We start from the raw sequence: 21,066 nt of genomic DNA, 5'->3' as shown, positions 1-21,066 counted from the left end.
GGGAGCTCCCCAGGCACTTCCCTCCTTCTGTGATCGCAGGTAGGGGAAGCCCCCTGGCACAGAGGTGCAGATCCTGGCAGCCGGAGGGCACTGAAACTTCGCTTCCCACAAGCCCTGAGACAGCAGGCACGGACAGCGTCTGCTTGAACTGCTCTGCCACAGGTGGCCAAGCTGTGTGACCTTGAGCAAGCTACCCCACCTCTCTGAGCCTTAATTTCCTCAACTGCAACATGCTCGGGGTCAGCAAGCATATGAGATCAGGCATGAAAGGCCCTTGGTAGGGGGGTGAGGGGGGCATCCGGCGGGCTTAGCTGAGATGCTGCCGTTTCCACTTTAATCTCACGTTGGCTCCCTCTTCTTCCGCCTGGAACAAGGCCCTCTCTCCTTTCGCCTCCCTTAGCTTTCTGGTTCAGACATTTGTTTTCCTAATGGGTGCCCTAGATTCTGCCGATGGCATCCCCCACAGCCAGGTAGATGAAGACAGTGCACTCTGGCTGCCACACGCCTCCACGGCCCAAATCTTGCCCACTGTCACCTGCCGTCGAGCCCGGAGCCGTCCTCCCTTCCGGACAACCCAACTTGGACTTGAGCTGTGGTTCGCCTGCCTGCCCTTAGGCACCCAGCGTCCCTCTCGCTTTCCCAGCAGCCCACCCCCATGGCGGGAGGGCCACGGCTGCTGCGTGCAGAGGACTTGTTACAGCCCAAGGTGCCGGGCCTCGGTTTCCCCATCTGCGGTGTGTGTCTGCGGGAGCGAGCAGGGGTGCAGGGAGAGGCGGGCCTGGCTCATCTCCGGGGTCCCCTCTCCGCGGATGGCCCACGAATCTATAGCGCAGGCTACTGCAGACGAGGCCACTTACGGGCAGGGTGTCTCTCGTGGCGACAATCTAAGTGAAGGTCCTCCTCCTCGAGCCCATCCCCCTTCTCGAGCCTGGAAAGAAAAGGACCCAAAAGCCTGCGTAAGAAAGAGCGAGCTGAGTTGGCAGAGACCCAGGACCCCGAACAAAGGTACAGTCCTTTCCCCTAGAGAACAACTGTGCAAAGTAACTCTGTGCCACCCCCCCCCCCACCCCGTGGGAGCCTTCCCGCAACCCCCTTAGATGGGCGTCATTATCTCCACTTTGTTGATGGGGAAACGGAGGCACTGGATGCTAATGAGACCAGTCAAGCGCCACCAGCTAATAAGTCAGAGGCGGAGCAGGGACGCCAACCCACGTGTTCTCACAAAAAGACGTTCCGTTATGTGCAAACAAAGACGTTCCGTTATGTACACGACAAAAGACTGTGCACAGTTTGATTTAAAAATTATACACTGGGAGGCACAAAAGATTATTTGGCAGAATCTATACCAAAAGGCTAACAGGAACTAACCCTAGATAATGAGAATATAGGGATTAAATCTGTAGCCTTATTTTTGCTTCCCTCTATTTCCTGATTTGGGGCCAATGGACTCCTATCAGCTGGGTCTCTTTTCTTAACTAAATCAAAGCACTTCCTCGAGGCATGTCTACGCATAAACAAAGCCCCGGCCCTCTGATTTCTGGCACAGAAGGTTTGGAAGGTGGTTCCTTCCCACCAACGTGTGTGGCTGCCTTCTCCTCTGGCGTCTCAGGATCACTGCAGCTCCAGAGGGGGCTGGCATTGGTGTGGCAGAGATGCGAAGCACGGAGCAGAGGCTGACGAGGGTCTGGTGGGGGCAGCTGCACACCGAAACCCTCACCCCTGGCCCAGCACTGCTTGGGCCCGAGACTGGGCAGGGCCGTGTTCCCACATTGCGCTCGCCTCTTTGTAACCCAGATAAATTGCAGAGCTCCGCCTGGTCCAGTCCAGAGGCGCATCACCCTTCCAGGAGCACAGTCTGGTCCCCAGAGGTAGACACAATTCCAATCATTATCGTGTCTGCGGGAGAACACCGCCCGTGGCCGTACGTTTTGATATCTTTCCTCAATTCCTTTTTGCCTTTTGCTTGCTTTGCACTCCTCCACTCGCCTCCTCTTTGCACCGATACCCTCCTTTCTCTCATGCAGGGACATCTCCGTCCTCTCCCAGGCAAATGCCCCACCCCTGTTTTCGGATTCCTCCCAGCGAGTCTTATGTCTAGTTGCCCGGTGTGTCCAGATGCGTGGGGCTAGAGAAGGAGACATGGGAAGGTGATGAATGACCAGCAAGCAATGCCAGATGCCTAGTAGAAGGGACAGGAACACTCATTCACTGATCATTTTGGTTCCCTCAGACTGCTCATTCATTCACTCAACAAGAACTTCCAAAGGACCTGCTCCGTGGAATCTACACCACATGCTGGGTGCACCACAGAAGTGCCTACGTCCCTTCACAGTCTCTGCCCTCAGAGAGCTTCTGATTGGGTAGGAAGGCAGCTTGCACACGAGTCAGAAAATGACAAGTGTTGCGGCAACTGCTGACACAGTTAAGTGTGTGTTAAGCATCTGACATTGGCCCAGGTTGTGATCTCGCGGTCCGTGAGTTCGAGCCCCGCGTCGGGCTCTGTGCTGATGGCTCGGAGCCTGGAGCCCGCTTCGGATTCTGTGTCTCCGTCTCTCTCTGCCCCTCCCCCGCTCCCTCTCCGTCTCTCTCTCTCTCAAAAATAAATAAACATTAAAAAAAAGAAAGAAAAGAAAATGACAAGTGTTGTATAACGGCACCCAAGATTGCCCATTGTACTGAGGGGCTAGGCCTATGCTTCCCAGGGAGCAAACTCTGAACACAGTTTTTGTCGTTGTTGTTGTTGTTGTGTTTTGTTTTTTTAACAAATATTTTCTAGGGCCTGGATGGTTCCAGACAGCAGAACAAAGCCCTAAGTGTTAACACTACAGGAAGGCAGACATCATCGGCAGATAGCCTCGTCAATGCTATGAGAAGGTTCCGTACAAGGAAAAATGTTGTTTTTTTTTCTTTTCTTCTCTCTTTTCTTTTCTTTTCTTTTCTTTTCTGTTCTTTTTTTTCATCCCTAGGAGAAGCATCTTTGTTATTTTCCTGATAGCACAGGCTTATTCCAACAACTATAACTCCCACACAATAGAGCAAAAGTCCCCCTATAATGACACCTCCATGTAATGGGATCACCACTGTTAGGAGTTTAGTGTATATCTTTCAGAACTCAACCCTTTTTTTTTAACATATATAGTCTCAAATTAAACATGCTTTTGTAACCCGTTTTCTTACCCACAAAAATCTCCAACATCTTTCCACGTCAGTACACGTAAACCTCACTCGTCTGTTTCCTCATATTGTATGTGAAAGAACAGTTAACATTCAATCCCCTACTGACAGATATTTAGGGGTTTGTCCAGTTTCTCACGCTTCTAACCTGTAAGATGCTAAGCCCCCATCCCCAGAGGTAATCAAGGAGAGAATATCACCATTTGTGAAACTCAAACGCTGGATGGAGGCTGGACTGTGTAGCTGAGCCCATCCCTGTCCCAGAGGGCCATCTTTCTGGCCATGTCCAGTGACTCTGGGTCAACAGATGCCTGCCCGGTCATGTAACAGGCCTTGAACATCCTCCTGCGTTTCACAGCCTTAACCTTGAACCGATTGTTCATCTACCCCAGGCTCCTAGTTCTCAGGGCTTCTTATCTTCTGAGATCATTCTTCACCAGGCCTCATGCTGTGCACCTCTCCTTGGGATCTGCCGGGACCCTCAGCCCTGGGGAGAGGGGTCAGTGAGCCAAGGAGCTGGTGTTTAAGGAGAGAACCGGCCCCACCCGGTATGGTCCCTCCCCTTCCTGGTCACCCAAACCTCCAGGCCAAGAAGCTCAAAGTGCAATAGTTAACATATCAAAGAACACCTGCCAATTAGTGAGCATTTGCTGGGGCCAGGCCTTGTGCTGGGCTTGGGGGCCACAGGTACCACTCAGAGGGGCCTCTACCCTTAAGCTCACATTAATCCTGACTTAACATGCCAAGTTCTAGGCTAGAGAATGTTCATTCAGAAGGTTGGCAGGGCAGACAACTGCCTAGACCAGGTGTTGGCAAACTTCTTCTGTAAAGCTCTGGGTAGTAAATAGTTAATACGTGAGGCCTTTCTGGCCATACGGTCTCTGTCCCGGCTACTCAACTGCCCCAGTAGTTTGTAAGCAGCCGCACACCATGTGTAAACCAAGGGGCGTGTTGTTTAGTAGGTTATTTACAGCAGGTGGTGGGCGAGATTTGGTTTTTGGGAGACAGTGTGCTAACCCCTGGTCTTAACAAGGGTTCTCCACTTGGAGGCCCACCGAAGTCACCCTGGGAGGTTTCAATCACCAGGCGACACTAACGCACAGCCAGGGCTGAGAACCACCTGTTGGGACCAGCAGAGGCTGCTTCGAGGGAGCCCGCCCGCACCTGCCACTGGAGCCGCATGCTGGAGGCCACGGGACCTGCTCACTTCTCAGACAGGGAGCTGGACTCACACAGGTCTGCCTGTCTCTCTGCTGTGCCGTGTGGCCATTCTGGAAAGAGCTGGTTTCCTTGCTCCCACACGGCCCCCTTTACCCGAGTCGTCCATGAAAGTAACAGATTTGCGGGCCCTCGTGAGGGGCTACGGCGTGGCAGCAGTCACGGCACGGGCTGATGGCCCTCCCATAGCCCCCCAGTGCTTCCCAGCAGGAAACACGTGAGGACGAGGAGATGCTTGGGGCACGACTGAGCCCTGCGCCCTGCGGCGAGGAGGGATCGCGGCCAACGGCAGCCCTATTACCAGGCAGTGTGGCCTTGTGCGGCTCACCTGGATCCCGTGGTCTAGCGGTTTCTATGTGGCAACGGGCACACAGCGGTAAGCATGAGCACACTGCCCCGCTGGCGAGTGCGGAGCCCGGAGCCTGGCACCTGACGCAGTGAGGACGCCAGATAGGTTCACCACCACTGCTCGTAAACCTGCTTAATCGTTCTTCCCCGGTACGCTTTGGAGTCCGAGAGAAGAGGGTGGCATCTTGCTCATTCCCCACTCGGAAGCCTCAGGGTCTAGCCGAGCGTTTGGTTAGCCGGGAAGGAAGGGAGAGAGGAGGCGCACAGACGGCCCGAGGCTGAGATCAGCCCACGTGGGGAGCATCCAAGGTGCTGAGTGGAAAGGAGAGAACTTTCCACCGTGCGGAAAGGAGAGAAACCATGGCAAACGGCACCAGGTGACAATTACATTTGACCTGACCTGTGATTTCCTGGAGGAAATATTATGTGCTTTCTGGAGACAGGCTTTTTTTCTTTTTCAAACGGTGGTGTGAGAAATTACCCACAAATCCCAGTAAGGGCCTTGATGGGGAAATGGGGGGTGCTGGGACCGAAGCAGTGCTCAGAAGGGCGGGCGGCGGGTGGGGGGAGGGACAGCGAACCTCCCCCATGCGCTTCCCTCTGCGGGTGCTGGGCGTCTCTTCTATGAGCTACTTGAGTCTGGACATGTCCCGATCGCCTGTGAGTCTTGATTTCCTCCTCTGGTCAATGGGCAGAAGAAGGTTACCTCTCGAGGCGGCTTCGGGATTAGCTGAAGGATTCCATGTAAAGCGCTGTGTAGAGTTCTTCCCGATACCGTTATTACGATGGTCGCCAGCGCCCTCACCCCCCGGGGACTTTACGGCCTGTCCCTCTGTGACTTCACCTCATAGCCCCTGGCGTGGAAGGATGGTGTTTTAACATGCTCACCAATCCCCGCCCCTCAAAAGGAGCCACACACCCCTTCCCTCCTTCCATGCCATCAGTCAGACCTGAGCCACATGCTGCCACAGGAAAGGGGTGTTTTGGAAAAAGCAGGGAAAAGGCTTCAAGGCATCAGGTATGTCTGGATTCAGAGCAGAGGGCACCCACAGGAGGAGGAGGAGGAGGAGGAGGAGGAGGAGGAGGAGGAGGAAAAGGGGGAGGAGGAGGAGGGGGACTAGAAAGGGGAGGAAGAGGAGGAGGAAGAGGAAGAGGGGGAGGAGGAGGAGGGGGAGCGGGAGGAGGGGGACTAGAAAGGGGAGGAAGAGGAGGAGGAGGAGGGGGAGCGGGAGGAGGGGGACTAGAAAGGGGAGGAAGAGGAGGAGGAGGAGGGGGAGCGGGAGGAGGGGGACTAGAAAGGGGAGGAAGAGGAGGAGGAGGGGGAGCGGGAGGAGGGGGACTAGAAAGGGGAGGAAGAGGAGGAGGAGGGGGAGTGGGAGGGGAGGAGGGGGAAGAGGAGGCGAGGAGCCTTCTGCCCCAGAAGAGACAGAGTCTTCCCAAAGTGGGGACAAGGAGAGTCAGAGCAGAAACTCACAGTGAGTCGATGCTGTGGCTGGTGCCCAGTGAATGAGCCCCGGGGAAGGGTGACAGGAACCGCGGTACCCACTCTGACTTGCTGGCGCAGGTTAACCCTGGCCCAAGAGCCCTGCTTTGTGGCATTGGTGACTACTCCCGGCGTGGCTGATCTGAAGGGACCGGTGTGACGTCACTGACCACGGAGCACATCGGCTCCAGCCCCGTGGCTGGCTAGTGGCAGGACTGCGCGTGAACTCAGGTTTATCGGTCCTTGTATCTTGAGTGTTTCTCCGTGTCCTACAGGGATTCTCAGCCGCACACCCCCCCCTCCCGCCCCGCCGGGTGGTACCTGCCCCACCTGCGTTGCGAGGTCCTACAGGCAAGTGAGGCCGATGTCCCGCCTCCTCAGGAGGCCCCCAGTACCTGCCCGCTTAATTCCAGAGCCAAATGTGGCCACAGCAGGTCAAGTCGCCACAGCCAGGGGCTCTGCCAGGCCTTCCCTCTGCTGTGGCAGGAGCCCCAGGGCCTCTCCAGCACAGCCCTTCCAGAATATCCTCCCTCCCCTGTGACCTTGTTGTGCCATCCTCAAAGCCGGCCCCTCTCTCGCCGTGCCCGGGTTGGCTTCTGTTTTCCGAGCCACCAGCCACTTCCAGGTATGAACTGGTACATACGTTTCCCCCTCACTCTTCAATCTACCTTGGACCAATTTTTTGAAATAAAATACAATAAAAATGAGTTACTAGAAAATGAAATGGGAAAACCACATACGAAGAGCAAGCTCGGGTGTCCCAGCAGCCCCTCCTTCCTTCCTGCCTTCCTGCCTGTTGTTGAGAGAGCTTGTGCATGCTCGAGCAGGGGGCAGGGGCAGAGGGAGACAGAGAGAAAATCCCAAGCAGGCTCTGTGCCATCAGCGTGGAGCTGGACTCGGGGCTTGATTCCACGACGCCGGGATCGTGACCTGAGCCGGAATCAAGAGTCGGATGCTCAACCGACTGAGCCACCCAGGCCCCCGGCAACCCCCACTTTCTGCGAGAGCCTCCAAACTTGGACCTCAACTCCTGTCCTCACGTCACTGTGGATGTCTGCAAATGGGCACTGGTTCGGGAGCCACACTCTGAGTGCTGCTGGGGTGCGGGGCCTTCCTTTATCCGCTGGCCGCGTCCGCCTCCTGAGTCACGCGCGGGCCGCCTCTGCTCTGTGCTCCGGCCCCCGTGTTTCCTGGACTTAGTAGTGCACACCAGTCACCGGAGCGGCTGGTTAAAACGCACATTAGGGTTCGGCAGGTCTGGGGCGGGGCCTGAGATGCCGCATTCTAGCAGGTTCCCAGGCGAGGCTGACGCCGTTGGCCTGGGATCACATCCGAGGAGCCAGTCGCCGGACCCTTGGCTTTGGGCGCGTGTGGGGCTCCTCTAAGCTTCGTCCCGGTTGCCCTCTGCATCCTAGGCCGCGGCCCAGCGGACCAGGCCTCCAGGGTCCCCCCCATAGTCCTGGCCACACATGGGCATCACCAAAGAGCTGGGAGCAGTGCCGGTGGGGCAGGAGGGCGCCGGGGGCTGAGGGGGGAGCCTAGCCAGCTCCCTCCCGCTTCTCATGTCCCCTCCAGCTGGCTGTTATTTAGGAGAACACGTGGGAGTTCAGGGAGTGGCCGTTCCTTCCAGATGTTCTCCCCGCTCCCCTTCGATCGTTTTCCACTTCAAGGGCCCATCTGTGCGCTTAGCTTTCTTTTCACGCACCGGCGGCCGGCGGCCTAATCGTGGAGCCGGGCGGGGGTCCTGCAGTGTCCACGGGGCCACCTCCAATATCTGGGCATCACGCTCCTCTCCAGAATACACGGTGATTTCAAAGGACCCCAACAAAGAGTAAGGAAGCGTAAGGCGCACTGCTGGCCGTGGAAACAGCCGGGTGAGAGGATGTCGTGCCTGAATGGGTCTCGGAGGCTAAATATCGGGGGACAGTCGCAGAGGACAAAGGACACCGTGATTCTGAAATGATCCATGTGCACTGGAATAAAAGGCTGGAATTACAAGAAACGTCGGCAAACCGATGACCACAAACGGGAAATTAACATTCCACAACGTCTTATCAAAAGCGCCATTCCAAAATAGGGGGCAATAAATGAGTTTTTCCAAATGATGCCTTTTTTTTGCTCTTCCCATCTCGTGAGTGGTATCATCATGATGCGAAAGAAACATTTGGAAAATGACGGAAAAGATAAATATCCATGTAGCCAATGCCTTCCCTGATGGTTACGTGCAGTTGGCAATTTTTTTTCCTCTCCAGTCTCTCCGATACTAGGGTTTTAAGTGAGACCTCTGGAGAAGAGCGCCTTGAGATTATTTTCAGAACCACATGGGTGAGAAATTGCGACTTAGGAAAAAAAAATGAATGATCTCTAGCACAAAGTGGAACCCCCACCTCACCTTCAACGGCCTCTTGGGGGCTCCGGGGGCCCTGTGGTGCCCTCTAAGCCCCTCCGTCGGCCTACAGGGCGGTGGGCACACCTGAGGCGCAGTGCTGTTCAGCTCAGCCAGGGAAACAGGGGGAAACCGCATGCTCTGCCCATCAGACTGGTGGGGGATAAAACAGGTGAGCGGACAGGTGTCCCTGCCCCGTGGACCTTGCTGAGTACCTGCGGGCTTAGAACTGAGTGCAGCGGGGGACGGTTCGCGGGGCTGTTACAGGACAGATGGGGGTTTGTGCAGCTCAGGGTCAAGGCCGGAGGCACCACCTGAAGGCTGGACCTCGACACAGCAGAGTGGGGGGCACTCCGGGCAGAGAGGACGGCAGTCCGGCAGCTACCTGCAGGCAGGGGAACCATGTGGCTGGGGGACTGCGAGGGCCCAGGGGGTGCTGCACACAGGGGAAGGGGGCCGGGGTCCTCAGCGAAGCTAGGCAGTGGCCGCATAGGTGATGGCGAGAAGCTATCGGGAAATGGAGAGGTGTTTTAGGCAGAAAGCTGGGGGCAGAGGTGCCCGGAGACTAGGAGTGCAGAGAAGGGGAGGGGGTGGGCTGACGGCAGGGGTGAGGCCAGATGCAGGAAGACCACGCAGGGCCCGCAGGGGTCTGGCTCGAACGCCGGACCAGGAGGCAGAGAGATGCGGCAAAAGACCGGGTTTGGAGGAGACCATCGTGAGTCGGTCCTGGCCCTGCTGATTTTAGGTGCTTTTGAGAATCCAAAGTAGCAGGAACAAAGAGGCAGATGGATATGGAGTGAGGCGGTCTGGGGTTGACTAAGAGTGTGGGAGTCCTGGCACATGTGCGGCCACTGAGGCTCACGTCAACTGAGGACAGAAGAGGGCCTAGAAGGAGCCCTGGGAGCGTTGCCATTTAACAGAATGGGGGCGGGGGGGGGGGGAGGGGAGGGGAGTGGGTGGGGCCGAGGGAGGAGGGTGCGTGCTGAGCGTCAGGGCCCCTGGGAGCTGTTTGGGGTGGGGGTGGGGGGCAAAGGGCAGACTGCAGGGGGCTGTGCGGTGAGAGAGAGATGACGAAGTGGACACGGACCTTTCCGAGAGCTTCCCTACAACAGATGGGAGAGCAGAAAGCACAGAGCCCCCTCTGCACCAGGCAGGGGGATGGGCAAAGTGGGGCTCAGCCCCTCGACGGTGTGGGAGTCGTTCATTCCCCGGGCCCATCTCCCCCCACCCCCCCCACCCCCCCCCCGACCCCGGCTTGGCATCGAGCTGCTCCGTGTCTGCCTCCAGGGACCAGCGAGGGCTGGGCCCCGGGAAGCAGGCCTGGGGAGGGCTCCCAGCCCACACTGTCGCCCCCGCACTGTGGGAGGAGGAGAGAGATCGGGGATCCAGGTCCAACTCCCACTCCTAAGTCAACCAAACTGCTCAGCTTTTCCTAAATACGTTTGTGTGCCCCCCCACCCCCACCCCATCGCCAGCTTTTGCTCATGCTGCTGCCTGAGCCTGAGAACGCCTTCTCTCACCCACCGCCCTCTGGCCGCTGAGCGCTGCACGTGTCTTTCAAAACTTGGCTCAAGGGCCTCATCTCTGAAAGCCCTTCTATCTTCTAGCTCCCGGGGATGGGCCCAGGCCCTCGGCCTGCCGTCACCTCCAAGAGACCCCATGCTTGGGGTGCTCACTAGACGCCGAGGCAGGGGCAAGGCGGGTGATGGAGAGCCCGGAGGACTCCCCCGGGGGCACCTGCTCCTCCCTCCAGCCCACAGACACCACGCAAGAACAGGGGCCCAGCGAGGCCACACCCTCCGCTTTCTCGTGAGAAGCAAACCCCTGGATGTTTTAACGTGAACTCTCCTGATTTTTACAACTCAGCCGAAATCGAAAAATGTGGAAACCACCCCGGGGGGCCAAACAAAGCACGTCTTTCTGCTGAGTTCTCCAGCGGCCGCCAAGAGCACAGCGCGTGCTGTGCCCCTTTCTCGGGCAGGGAGCGTGTCTTACTTGCCCTGTGTAGGGAGGTTTCTGGCAGGGGTGTGGCTGGGGAAAGGGGGGCCCTGGTTTAGTTACAGATGCTCCGCTGCATCATCTCACGTAATCTTCAAAAGTGCAAAGAAGGTGTCAGCCCATCTTCCAGCCAGGAAAACTGAGGCTCCAGGAGGTGAGGTGACCCACAGCTGGGGACGGACCCACAGCCAGTAAACTCCGGTGTCAATTTCCACCCTGGTGGATTTCTTAATGAGTGCAGCCGGGGTTCGACGAGGACGTGCAGGCCAGGCCCAGGAACAGCGCCCACAACAGGAAGCACAATCCTGCATTGTGATCGGCAACGTAATTATTAGGGAGGGTCGGTCAGATACCTTATTGGGCCCCTGAGGTTCCAGGTGCCAGGACCCAGTGGAAACCAGAGAGACCATTCCCGGCTTTCTCTGGCAGCAGCATGCACACGGGAAGGAGGCAGGCACGGACGAGGCAGTAAGGGAATCCACACGTTCAGAGAGGGCCATGCCACAGAGCAAGGTGAAGGGCCCCAGCAGAGGAGCAGGAGCTGTCCTCCCTCCGGAAGCCCCGGAACTTTCTCTCTCCCACCCCCGCGGCTTTCCCCCGGGAGGCGGGATGTCTGTTCAGTGCAGCTGAATTCCTCCTGGAGTCCAATCCAACAGGTCTGGCTCTCCTCCACGCGTCGTTAAAGCAGATCTCAACATTAAGCATTCAAGAAAGCCGGGCCTGCAAATATTTACCTTTCGTTCAACAGCTTCCGACCCTCCCCTCAGGAGGCCCCATTAAGACGCCCTCCTCGGGGATGGGAGGCAGGGTGACTGGGAGAGCTTAATTCCAGACATTTCTCTGAGCAGGAGAGGCTGTTCAGACACAGGGGGAGGCTCCCCAGTCTCTGCTCTGCTCCGCATGCGTGTGCACATGTGCACACGTGTGTGTGCATACACACACACACACACACACACACACACCCCTTTCTTCCACATCCCACTGCATTTCAAAACCTCTAAAATTGTCCTCAGTCCGGGGTACAGCAGGAGAGGCCTGGAGGAAGGGGGATCCACAAATGCCTCTCCCCCAGACAGGAATGGCAGGGATGCCTGGGAGACCCTGCACCCTCTCCCAGGGCACCAGCCCCACTCTCACCCTGTGACCCTCGGCAGACTCCCCTCATTCACCCCTGCAAACCCAGCTCCCACCTCAGTGTCAGGCAGAGGCTTCTGACCAGTCCTGAGAGGCCACACCTCACGAGACTGACCGTGGCCTGCTTCAGATCCCAGCTCTAGCACTTACCAGCTGTGTGACCTTAGACAAGTCACTTTACCTCTCTGTGCCTTGATTCTGCATCTATAAGATGGGGACACAATAGTACCTACCACCTCACACAGGGGCTGTGGAATTCACTGAGGCCACAATCTAGAGCAGACAGAAGAGTGTTTGGCACAGGCCATGCACCATACGTCTGCTGTGGTTATTCATACGGTTATTAGATTCCCAGTATCTGAAATGTCGTCTCCTAGGCCGATCATCCTAAACTCATCATTACCAAGCTTTACGTTTCACATGAGTAGCAGACAAAATGGATGCCTAAACACAAAACGTACCCAGCACATCACCTGGGGTATCAAAGTGTGACTTCCCAGGCTGCTGACGGCTCGGGGCTCTCCCACTTGGGGTCGGAGGACACTGGCCCAGACAGGCTCAGTGCCTTACCCGAAGTCACACAGCAGTGAAGCCACAGGACTGGAACATGCCTACACACAGATCGAGTCTTCCTTCCACCCCTTGCTCCTTCCACAGCACGCCCCAGCCCCAAGGAGGAGGGAGCAAAGGCACGGTGGGCCCCCGGGACCTCCCCCGTCCTGTCCCTGGCTGCAGTTCTGAGGACACTGGCCCCTGCACCCGTGCAGAGATCTATCCATGTGCTCTGAGCTCTGAGTGGGGAAGGCACCAAAAAAAAAAAAAAAAAAAAAAAAAAAAAGAACAGCCCAGCTAAGCTGAAATGCTCTCCTCAGAGAGGAAGGGAAATAAAATTTGATGAACCTCTGCATAATGTTCAAGTTATGAACGCGTAAAGTGATATTCTGCACATATGCTGGGTCCCATTCATCTGCCCCCACATTGCTGGGGCCTGAGCTGTTAGGGACCGTTCCAACCAGGGCACTGGCAAACGGCAACTTCTTGCTGATGGGGTACTGTCTTCTGTCTCAGCAAAACAGGGCTGGCCGTGGGTGCCCCGGGCTCTCCCACGGCCGAGGCGGCAGCTGGTGCAGTGTTAATGGGGCGCTTTCAGACATCGGGCTGTATGGCTGCTATAAACGATTCCTGAGCTCCTACTGGGGGTCCCGTGAGACGCCAGTCACTGCCACCTTCCTAATGAGTGTGCTCTGTCCACGCCCGGGGGCAAGGCGGCCCTGTATGCCTGGTTAGTCTGAGCCCCCTCCCGGCCCCAGCTGCCCCGGGACTGGACCCCTGACCTGGGACTTTGGCGTGGGGGTGCTGGGAAGCTAAATCCCATCCTGATGATCATAAAGCTTGAGCTGAATGAGCGTGAGGCACAGCCAGGCCTGAGGCCTCCCAAGAGAAGAATTCAGTTTACGACCCCAAGAAAAAACCAATTTAATAAGCACCTACTAGGGGGCCTGGCCTAGTTGTAGGTGCTCGGAATACAGTGGGGAATATGACAGCGAAGGCCTTCTGCCGTGGAGCTCGCAGCCTGCAAACTATCCAACAGACAAACAGAATAAGGTCAGATTGTGTAGGTGCTCTGAAAACAACAGCGACTAGAACAGAGTGTGTGGGGCAAATTTAGACCGAGTGATTAAGGAAGGCCTCTCTGAGCAGGCGGCATTCAAGCCGAGGCCTGAGTGACCCAGCCAGCTGAGTCTTCTAAGCAAGGGCGTAGGAGGTGCAAAGGGCCCCAAGGGGGTGAGCTTGCAGTACTCAAGGGACAGAAGGGACACCCACGTGGCACAGGAGAGACAGGTCCGTGTGTGCCTCTACATGCGACTCCTAGGCTTGAAGCCCTTCTAATGCCCCGCAGAGAGTCCAGCTCCTCGATGCTGCCCAGCCCCGCAGCCTCCTTCCCCCTTTTCCTCCCCAGGCTCTGTCATCACTCCGGACAACCCTTCAGTTCCCTGCCACTGAGAGGCATTATTACACATCCAGTGTGCTCTCCTAAAAGCAGACCCTGTGATAAGGATTTGACAGGTAGTTTATTCAGGAGGTGGTCCCAGGAAATATGCTAACTAGAAAGTTAGCCTATCTTCCACTCATTCATTATCCACCATCCATCCATCCATGCATGCATCCATCCATCCACCCACCCACCCACCCGTCCACCTGTCCATCCATCCATCCATCCATCCACCCAGCCACCCACCATACATACATACACCCAACCACCCATCCACCCATCCACCCACCCAACAAAACATACATACACCCAACCACCCATCCACCCGTCCACCCACCCATCCACCCACCCACCCACCCGTCCATCCATCCATCCATCCATCCACCCACCATACATACATACACCCAACCACCCATCCACCCACCCACCCACCCATCCACCTGTCCATCCATCCATCCATCCATCCACCCACCCACCCACCATACATACATACACCCAACCACCCATCCATCCACCCACCCACCCATCCACCCATCCACCCACACACCCACCCAACAAAGCATACATACACCCAACCACCCATCCACCCGTCCATCCATCCATCCATCCATCCACCCACCCACCCACCATACATACATACACCCAACAACCCATCCACCCATCCATCCACCCACCCACCCATCCACCCATCCATCCATCCACTCACCCACCCACCCAACAAAACATACATACACCCACCCACCCGTCCACCCGTCCACCCGTCCATCCATCCATCCATCCACCCACCCACCTACCCAACAAAACATACATACACCCAACAACCCATCCACCCATCCACCCATCCATCCATCCATCCACCCACCCATCCATCCGTCCATCCATCCATCCGTCCATCCACCCACCCACCATACATACACCCAACCATCCATCCATTCATCCATCCATTCATACACTCACCATTTATTGTTACTTCCTCTATTCCCAACTGGACTCTGAGGACTCAGGTGATCAGATGCCTGGTGGTCAGTCCCTGACCTTGAGGAGACTCCTCCTCTAGCAGCCATCAACAAACAACCCCACTGCTGGGTCCCCTTTTCACTCACTGCTGTGACAGAGCCCAAGAAGGGGACCTGGGTTCATTCTCTGTGCACCCTTATCTTGGTTCTAAGAAGCATGGGGCTAAATAGCAAACTCTCAGACTCAGTTTTCTTCTCCTTAGTTTCTTGGGTTCTGAGCACAAGGCAGCCTCATGTCCAACAAAACATCAAAATGTCCCGGAAATTCCAACGCAATGGGGTCCAAACTCTGCCTCACCCAGACCGTCCCTTCTACCCCACAACCGCCCAGGGATGCTTCTCTCACTCACTCCAGTTTTTGACTGGAGCCCTGTGGCCACTGAGGCTGAGCCCCAGGCTTTGGCGTCCCAATGGTGGCCAGAGGCAACCCCATGTGCACTGACCTCTCCCGGAAGTACTTGATGGCCTCAGGGTCTACGAAGGTCGGCTCCTCCCGGTGGCCCTGCTCAAAGACCTTGCGCTTGTGCCGGAACTCAATGACCGTCTTGGTGTAGGAGTTGAGTGTGGTGACGGAGGCTGCCATGCAGCAGGTAAAGGAGCCCCACGCCAGGCTGCCAACAGACGAGGAGAGAGGTGCCACGGTGAGGGTGGGCCGGGGACAGGAAACCCCACCCACCAGACAAGCGCTCCTCCTGCACAGCTGCCTCCTCTGGGCCAGACCTGAGCAGGTGCTGCTGTAGAGCAGAACAGGATTTGGTCCCTGCCCCGCTCACAGTCTGTGCACTGATGCAGACATGACAGAGTTCATCACTGGGAGGCAAGAAAAGGGCGAGGCCTTCCATCCAAGGGGGCCAGCCTCCGGGAAGGTCACCAGAACACAATGATGCTTGTGTTGCACAGGGTCTTGGAGGATGAGTGAGCCTTTGCCAGAGGGAAGGGCATCCCAGGAAGAGGGAAGGGAGTGCGCAAAGGTGTGGAGGCATGAGGCAGTAGAGAACAGTCTCCGGTCTGCAGGAGGTTGGGGATGCTGGAGTGAGGGAGAGCGTGATTAGGTGAAGTTGATGATAGAAAAGGGGATGGGGGCAGACACCCGAAAAGCTGGGTTCCATGGGGGTTAAATTACCTCTGTTCATGCATGCTTTGGGCAAGATGCTTAACCCCTCTGCCTCTTATTCCTCATATCACTTCAACGGACACATCAACAGCACCACTTCACAGCATGGTTGCAAGGGTTAAAGGAAATGAGCCATTCAAAACGTCTTAGAACAGTGCCTGGCGCATACAGCGGGCACTCAAGAACAGCTTGCGGTCATTACTACCATTGCTATTTTCAACCTTCTTACTACTCACCCACTTCTATCTGACTTCATCTCCAAACTCTCCCCCTGAGAGATTAAGTTATAACGACCCGTGTGGCTTTCTGTTCTCCACTTCCTCCAAGCACAGCTGCGGACTCTTGGCCACACGCACCTGATGTGTATGCTGAGCCAGCCGGGGCTGGAGAATCTGTCCTACCGACAACTGGAAAGCAGGGAAGGGCGGCACGGGGCTAGGACACCAGCTGTCCAGGCTGCTGCGTCTCTGACCCAGTGTCCGTTCTAGAAATGGTCTCCCACCTACTTCTGACCAGGAGTGGGTACCAGCCTGGTTCTACCGGTCAGGCCTCCCGGTCCCTGCTCCCCAGTCTCTGCCCTGATGACTGGTTTCCTCCAGATCAAGAGTTCAGCTTTGCTGCCCTGTCTCAGAGCATCCCATCTCCCCTTTTGCCCGCCACCCATTGGGTCTCTCAACGTGACCACCACGCATTCCTCAAGGTCAGTGCAGCCCATCTCCCACACCCACTGCTCTCCTCTTTGTCAGCCCCTGGCCATCCAGAAGAAAAGGAAGGGGAAGTATGCGGATTCAGCCTTTTTCCCAAGGATCCCCTATCATCACCTGAACCTTATCACCAAAACCATTAATGGATTCCTTGTTCTTTCATGATAATGAGCTAATTTTGATCTCCCAGAAACTCTGACTAGCTGTAATAGACAGGCATGGGGTCCACTTGGCCCCCTCTTAGAACGGCCTTCTCCATCAAAGAGTCCAGTAGGTGACCCCGCCCCCCTGTTCATACATGACTGGATGAGGGCTGAACATCTGGGAAGTTGGTCCAATCAGATACTCTCTCCTCTGAGCAATGAAACTCAAGACTAGTTCAATGTGGGGTACATGTTTAGACAGGTGGAAATTAAAAGCATGATGATGGCAAATGAAGAAGCAGGCTTTTTCTGGGATTCCACAAGGATACATAGGTTAGTTTTGCCTGACCAGCATCCATTCTGTTAAGGGACCAGTGCTCCCCTCTTCTCAGGTCATGTGGTTTGTATGGAGCTGGCCTCACCACCCCCCCCAAACTTTAGGTGTGATCACATGGCCAACACATGGCCAATGAGAGCATCACTTCCCTCTGGCCACAGATATTGGTTCAAGGATGGGCATGTGACACCCGATCCCAGGACTCTTGCTCAAGCTGTTGGAAAACAGGGCTCATCTTTCTCCTGGGGTACCACACGGGTGGGATTTGAGCCTGGAGCTGCTGGGGCCTGCCTTGCCACTATGCAACCTGCTAATGAGGCTGCCTCAAAGCAGAGCCACGAAAAGGAGCTAGATCCTTGAGCTGAAGCCATTATCCCTGGATTTTTCAGTGATGGGTGCCCAAATTCCTTTATCAGGTTTTTTTTTCCCCTAAGCCAATTTGAATTGGGTTTCTGTCATTGGCAACCCAAGTTCTTATACAATTACTTTTTATACATTCCCTTCTTCTACATAGCTTAGTTTTAAAGTGAATTTCTAGTCTTGTCTAGGAGCAGGTCAACTACCAACTCTGATGACCCAATGAGAGGAGGAGTCTCTCTCTATCACATACCCCTGTTCAGTGTCCTCTCAGCCCTCACCACACCCTGTAATTCCCCTGTAGCTTTTTTCCCCCTATTATTTATTATTCTTTGTTTTTAAATGAAACTTTCTATTTTGAGATAATTATAGATTCACATGCAGTTGTAAGAAATCATGCAGAGAGATCCATCCATGTACGCTTTCCCCAGTTTCCCTCATGGTAACATCTTGCAAACACAGAACAAGCATATTGACATGGATACAATCGAGATACAGAATATTTCCATCCATCACCGCAATGATCTCTCCTGTGGCCATTTTACAGCCACATCCACTCCCCTCCCAAACTCTGGCAACTAGTAATCAGTTCTTCATTTCTATAATCTTGTCATTTTAAGAATGCTATATAAATGGAATTGCACAGCATGTATCTTGGGGATTGGCTTTTTTACTCGGTGTGATTCTCTGGAGAGTCGTCCCTGTTGCATGTATCAACCATTTGTTCCCTGATATCGCTGAGTTTCTCCACATCTGCATCAGCATTTCATGTTGTCACTTTTTTTTAATTTTAGCGATTCTGATAGATGTGTAGTAACACCTCATCATGGTTTCCATTTGCATTTTCTTAATGGCTAATGGTGGTGAACATCTTTTCAGTTGCTTACTTGCCATCTGTTTATCCTCTTTGGCAAAATCTCTGTTCATGTCTTCCTGCCCACTTTTTAATCGAGTTGTTTTGCTGCTGTTATTGTTTACTTTTGAGTTTTGAGTGTTTTCATTGATCCTAGCTACGAGTCCTTTGTCAGAGCGGAGGCTAACAAGTCTTTTCTTCCTCAGCAACTTGTCTTTTCAACCTCTTAACAAGGTCTGTCGCAGAGCAAAAGTGTTTAATTTTGCTGAAATCCAATTTATCAAATGTTCCTTTTATGTTTTTGATCCAATCAATATTAAATCTAAGACCTCTTTGCCTAGGTCTAGATTCAAAGATTTTCTATTTTTTTCTTCTAAAAACTTTATCATTTCACAATGTATATGTAGGTCCATGACCCATTCTGAGTTAATTTTTAGATAAGGCATGGAGTTTAGATCGAGTGCTTTTTTGTTCCGTTTTGTTTTGTTTTTTTACCTATGACTGTCCAGTAGCTCCTGCAATATTTGTTGAAAAGGCTACTCCCCCCTCTACGGAACGGAAACGCATCTTTGTCAAATATCAATGAGGCATACTTCTGGGTTCCTTATTCCACACCATTGATCTGTGTGTCTACCCCTCCACCAATACCACACAATCTAGACTACCGTAACTATGTATTAAGTCTTGAAGTTGGGTAGACTTCCCAATTTTAGCCTTCCACTTTTAGCCTTCTTTTTCAAACTTATTTTAGCTATTCTAGCTCCTTTGCCTTTCCTAATAAATTTTAAAATAATCTTACCTATACCTACAAGAAATCTTGCTGAGATTTTCACAGGAATTGCATGAAACTGTATACTAACTCGAGGATAACTGACGTCTTCACCACAAACACGCTGTCTCTCTCCATTTATTCGGACCTTCTCTGATTCCTTTCGTTGGCATTTTGTGGTTTTCACCATGGAAGGCCTACAAATGTTTTGTTAGATTGATGATGAAGTGTTCACTGTGTTGAATGCAAATGGTATTGTATTTTTAGTTTTGTTGTCCAACTGTTCAATGCCGGTTTATGGAAACATAATAGATTTTTACATTATTTGTCTCATATCCTGAGACTCTACTGAACCTATACATTAGGTCTAGGCATGTTTTGGTAGATGTCTTGGACTTTTCTACATAGACAATCCTGTCATCTGCAAACAAGTCTGGTTTATTTCTTCCTTTCCAATCTGTATGCCTTTTATTTACTTTTCGTGCTTTATTGCACTAGCAAGAAATTCCAGCACTATGTTGAGGAAGAGTGGCGCTCCCAGTCTTAGGGAGAAAACGTTCAGTCCTGTTACTGCCTGCTGGGGGTGAGGTCCAGGCTCCCCGTGGGATTTCCACTGCCACTTGGGGATGGGTGGGGCTTGTTACTTTCCCAGCAAAGTGACAGTCCCAGCTCCCTACTCTGGCACCACCACAGCAGGTGAGGGGGCATGCAGTTAGGTGCCTCCTTATAGCCTGATGAGGGGAGTCTAAGCTTGGCATGAGTGGGGGTCAAACCACAGTTGTTGGGGTTGTTGTTTTTTTTGTCTGTTATGTATCACTATATGGTTATTGCTAAACATTCTGTCTTGGTAGGCTGCCCCTTTCCTGGTCTTTGGCTATAGAAAGCAGACTCCATGGTGTGTGTGTGTGTGTGTGTGTGTGTGTGTGTGTGCACGCGTGCACGCCTTTTCACATTGCTGGCTTGCTGACTTCTTCATTTGTAGATCGGGATGCACTAGACAAAAAGTACTCACCAATATGCTCTCGGTCCCTGGCCAGCCTGCTGTCTCGTGTCTACCTTTTAGCATCCTCTTATGCTGCTTTATGTATAATGTTCCAGGAGTGCTAGCCGGGACTTAGCAGGAGGAATAGGGAGAAGGATGTCTATTCCATCATCCCAGAAGCGGTAGCTCCCCCACTCCCGCCCCAGAACATCAGCTTCATGAAAACAGGAGCTTTGTTTTGTTCCCGGCTATATGCTCAGCACCAAGGACAGTGCCTGGCACATAGCAGGTGCTCAATAAATATTTGCAGAATGAATAAACACAGATTGAACAGCTATAAAAATACTGCCCTGCTTTTAATGTGGGTGAGGGGCTCAGAGCCTCATCCTCCCTGCCGTGCCTCATCCCAAGACCCCTCTGGGCCCTCACGCAGGACACTGTTTGAAGACCTCGGGACTGGAACACTTCCTGCTGTTTGCAGCTTGCAATTCTGAGCTGGTGCACCCCTGGGCTGCTGCCTGAGGTACGTGGGTGGTTGGCCTGGTTTTTGGAGCCAAGAGCAGAGTGGACACTGTGGGGAGGAAAGGGGAGGGTGATGGGGTGGACAGAGTGACTGTCAACCACTCTGTCCTCTGGGAGCTGTGGGGGGCAGGGGCAGGGGAATGCTGGGGGCCGATTCAGAGATGCATAGATGCCACCTTGCAGTGTCCCCCAGGCCCTCCTCTGTGGGAAGACTGTTAACTGACCACTGAGGGGGGCAGCCCTAGTTCTCTTTCAGGCCAGATGGGCACAGAGTCATTGTGCCCAAATGCTCGGTCCAGGGCACGCTCAGTGCCCCAGAACTGATGGGACCAGGAGCTGATGATGGCAGGTTCTGGGGCCCCAGGCAGTCCAGCCATGGCCAGCAGGCGTCCTTGGGTGGCCACACCTCTCCTTCCCCTCCTTGGTGTTAAACAAAAGCAGGCAAGAACCACCTGCCTTGAGGGACATGAGAAAGAGTGAGAGCTTCCTGCTGACCACACAGCCTCTCAGCAGGGACACCAGCAAACACATCCTC

At 54.2% G+C, this 21,066-nt stretch overlaps 1 protein-coding gene across 7 annotated transcripts in view; it reads right to left on the bottom strand.

The window, feature by feature from the left end:
- GSG1L (GSG1 like) overlaps positions 1-21,066 on the bottom strand; it is a 207,351-nt gene that overhangs the window by 12,163 nt on the left and 174,122 nt on the right. For 3 of the 7 annotated variants that reach the window (XM_058711726.1, XM_058711725.1, XM_058711731.1), the window contains one exon: positions 15,194-15,361. In XM_058711726.1, the coding sequence (XP_058567709.1) occupies positions 15,194-15,361 (168 nt within the window). Of the gene's footprint in view, positions 1-857; positions 929-10,670; positions 10,913-13,232; positions 13,322-15,193; positions 15,362-21,066 lie in introns of those variants that run through there. The other 4 variants (XM_058711732.1, XM_058711729.1, XM_058711727.1 and 1 more) reach the window with 3 other exon arrangements.

This window comes from Neofelis nebulosa, chromosome 18 (assembly GCF_028018385.1).
Source record: "Neofelis nebulosa isolate mNeoNeb1 chromosome 18, mNeoNeb1.pri, whole genome shotgun sequence".
Lineage (NCBI taxonomy): Eukaryota > Metazoa > Chordata > Mammalia > Carnivora > Felidae > Neofelis > Neofelis nebulosa.
The sequence above is the reverse complement of the archived record's forward strand: the minus strand, read 5'-3'. Positions and strand labels throughout refer to the sequence as shown.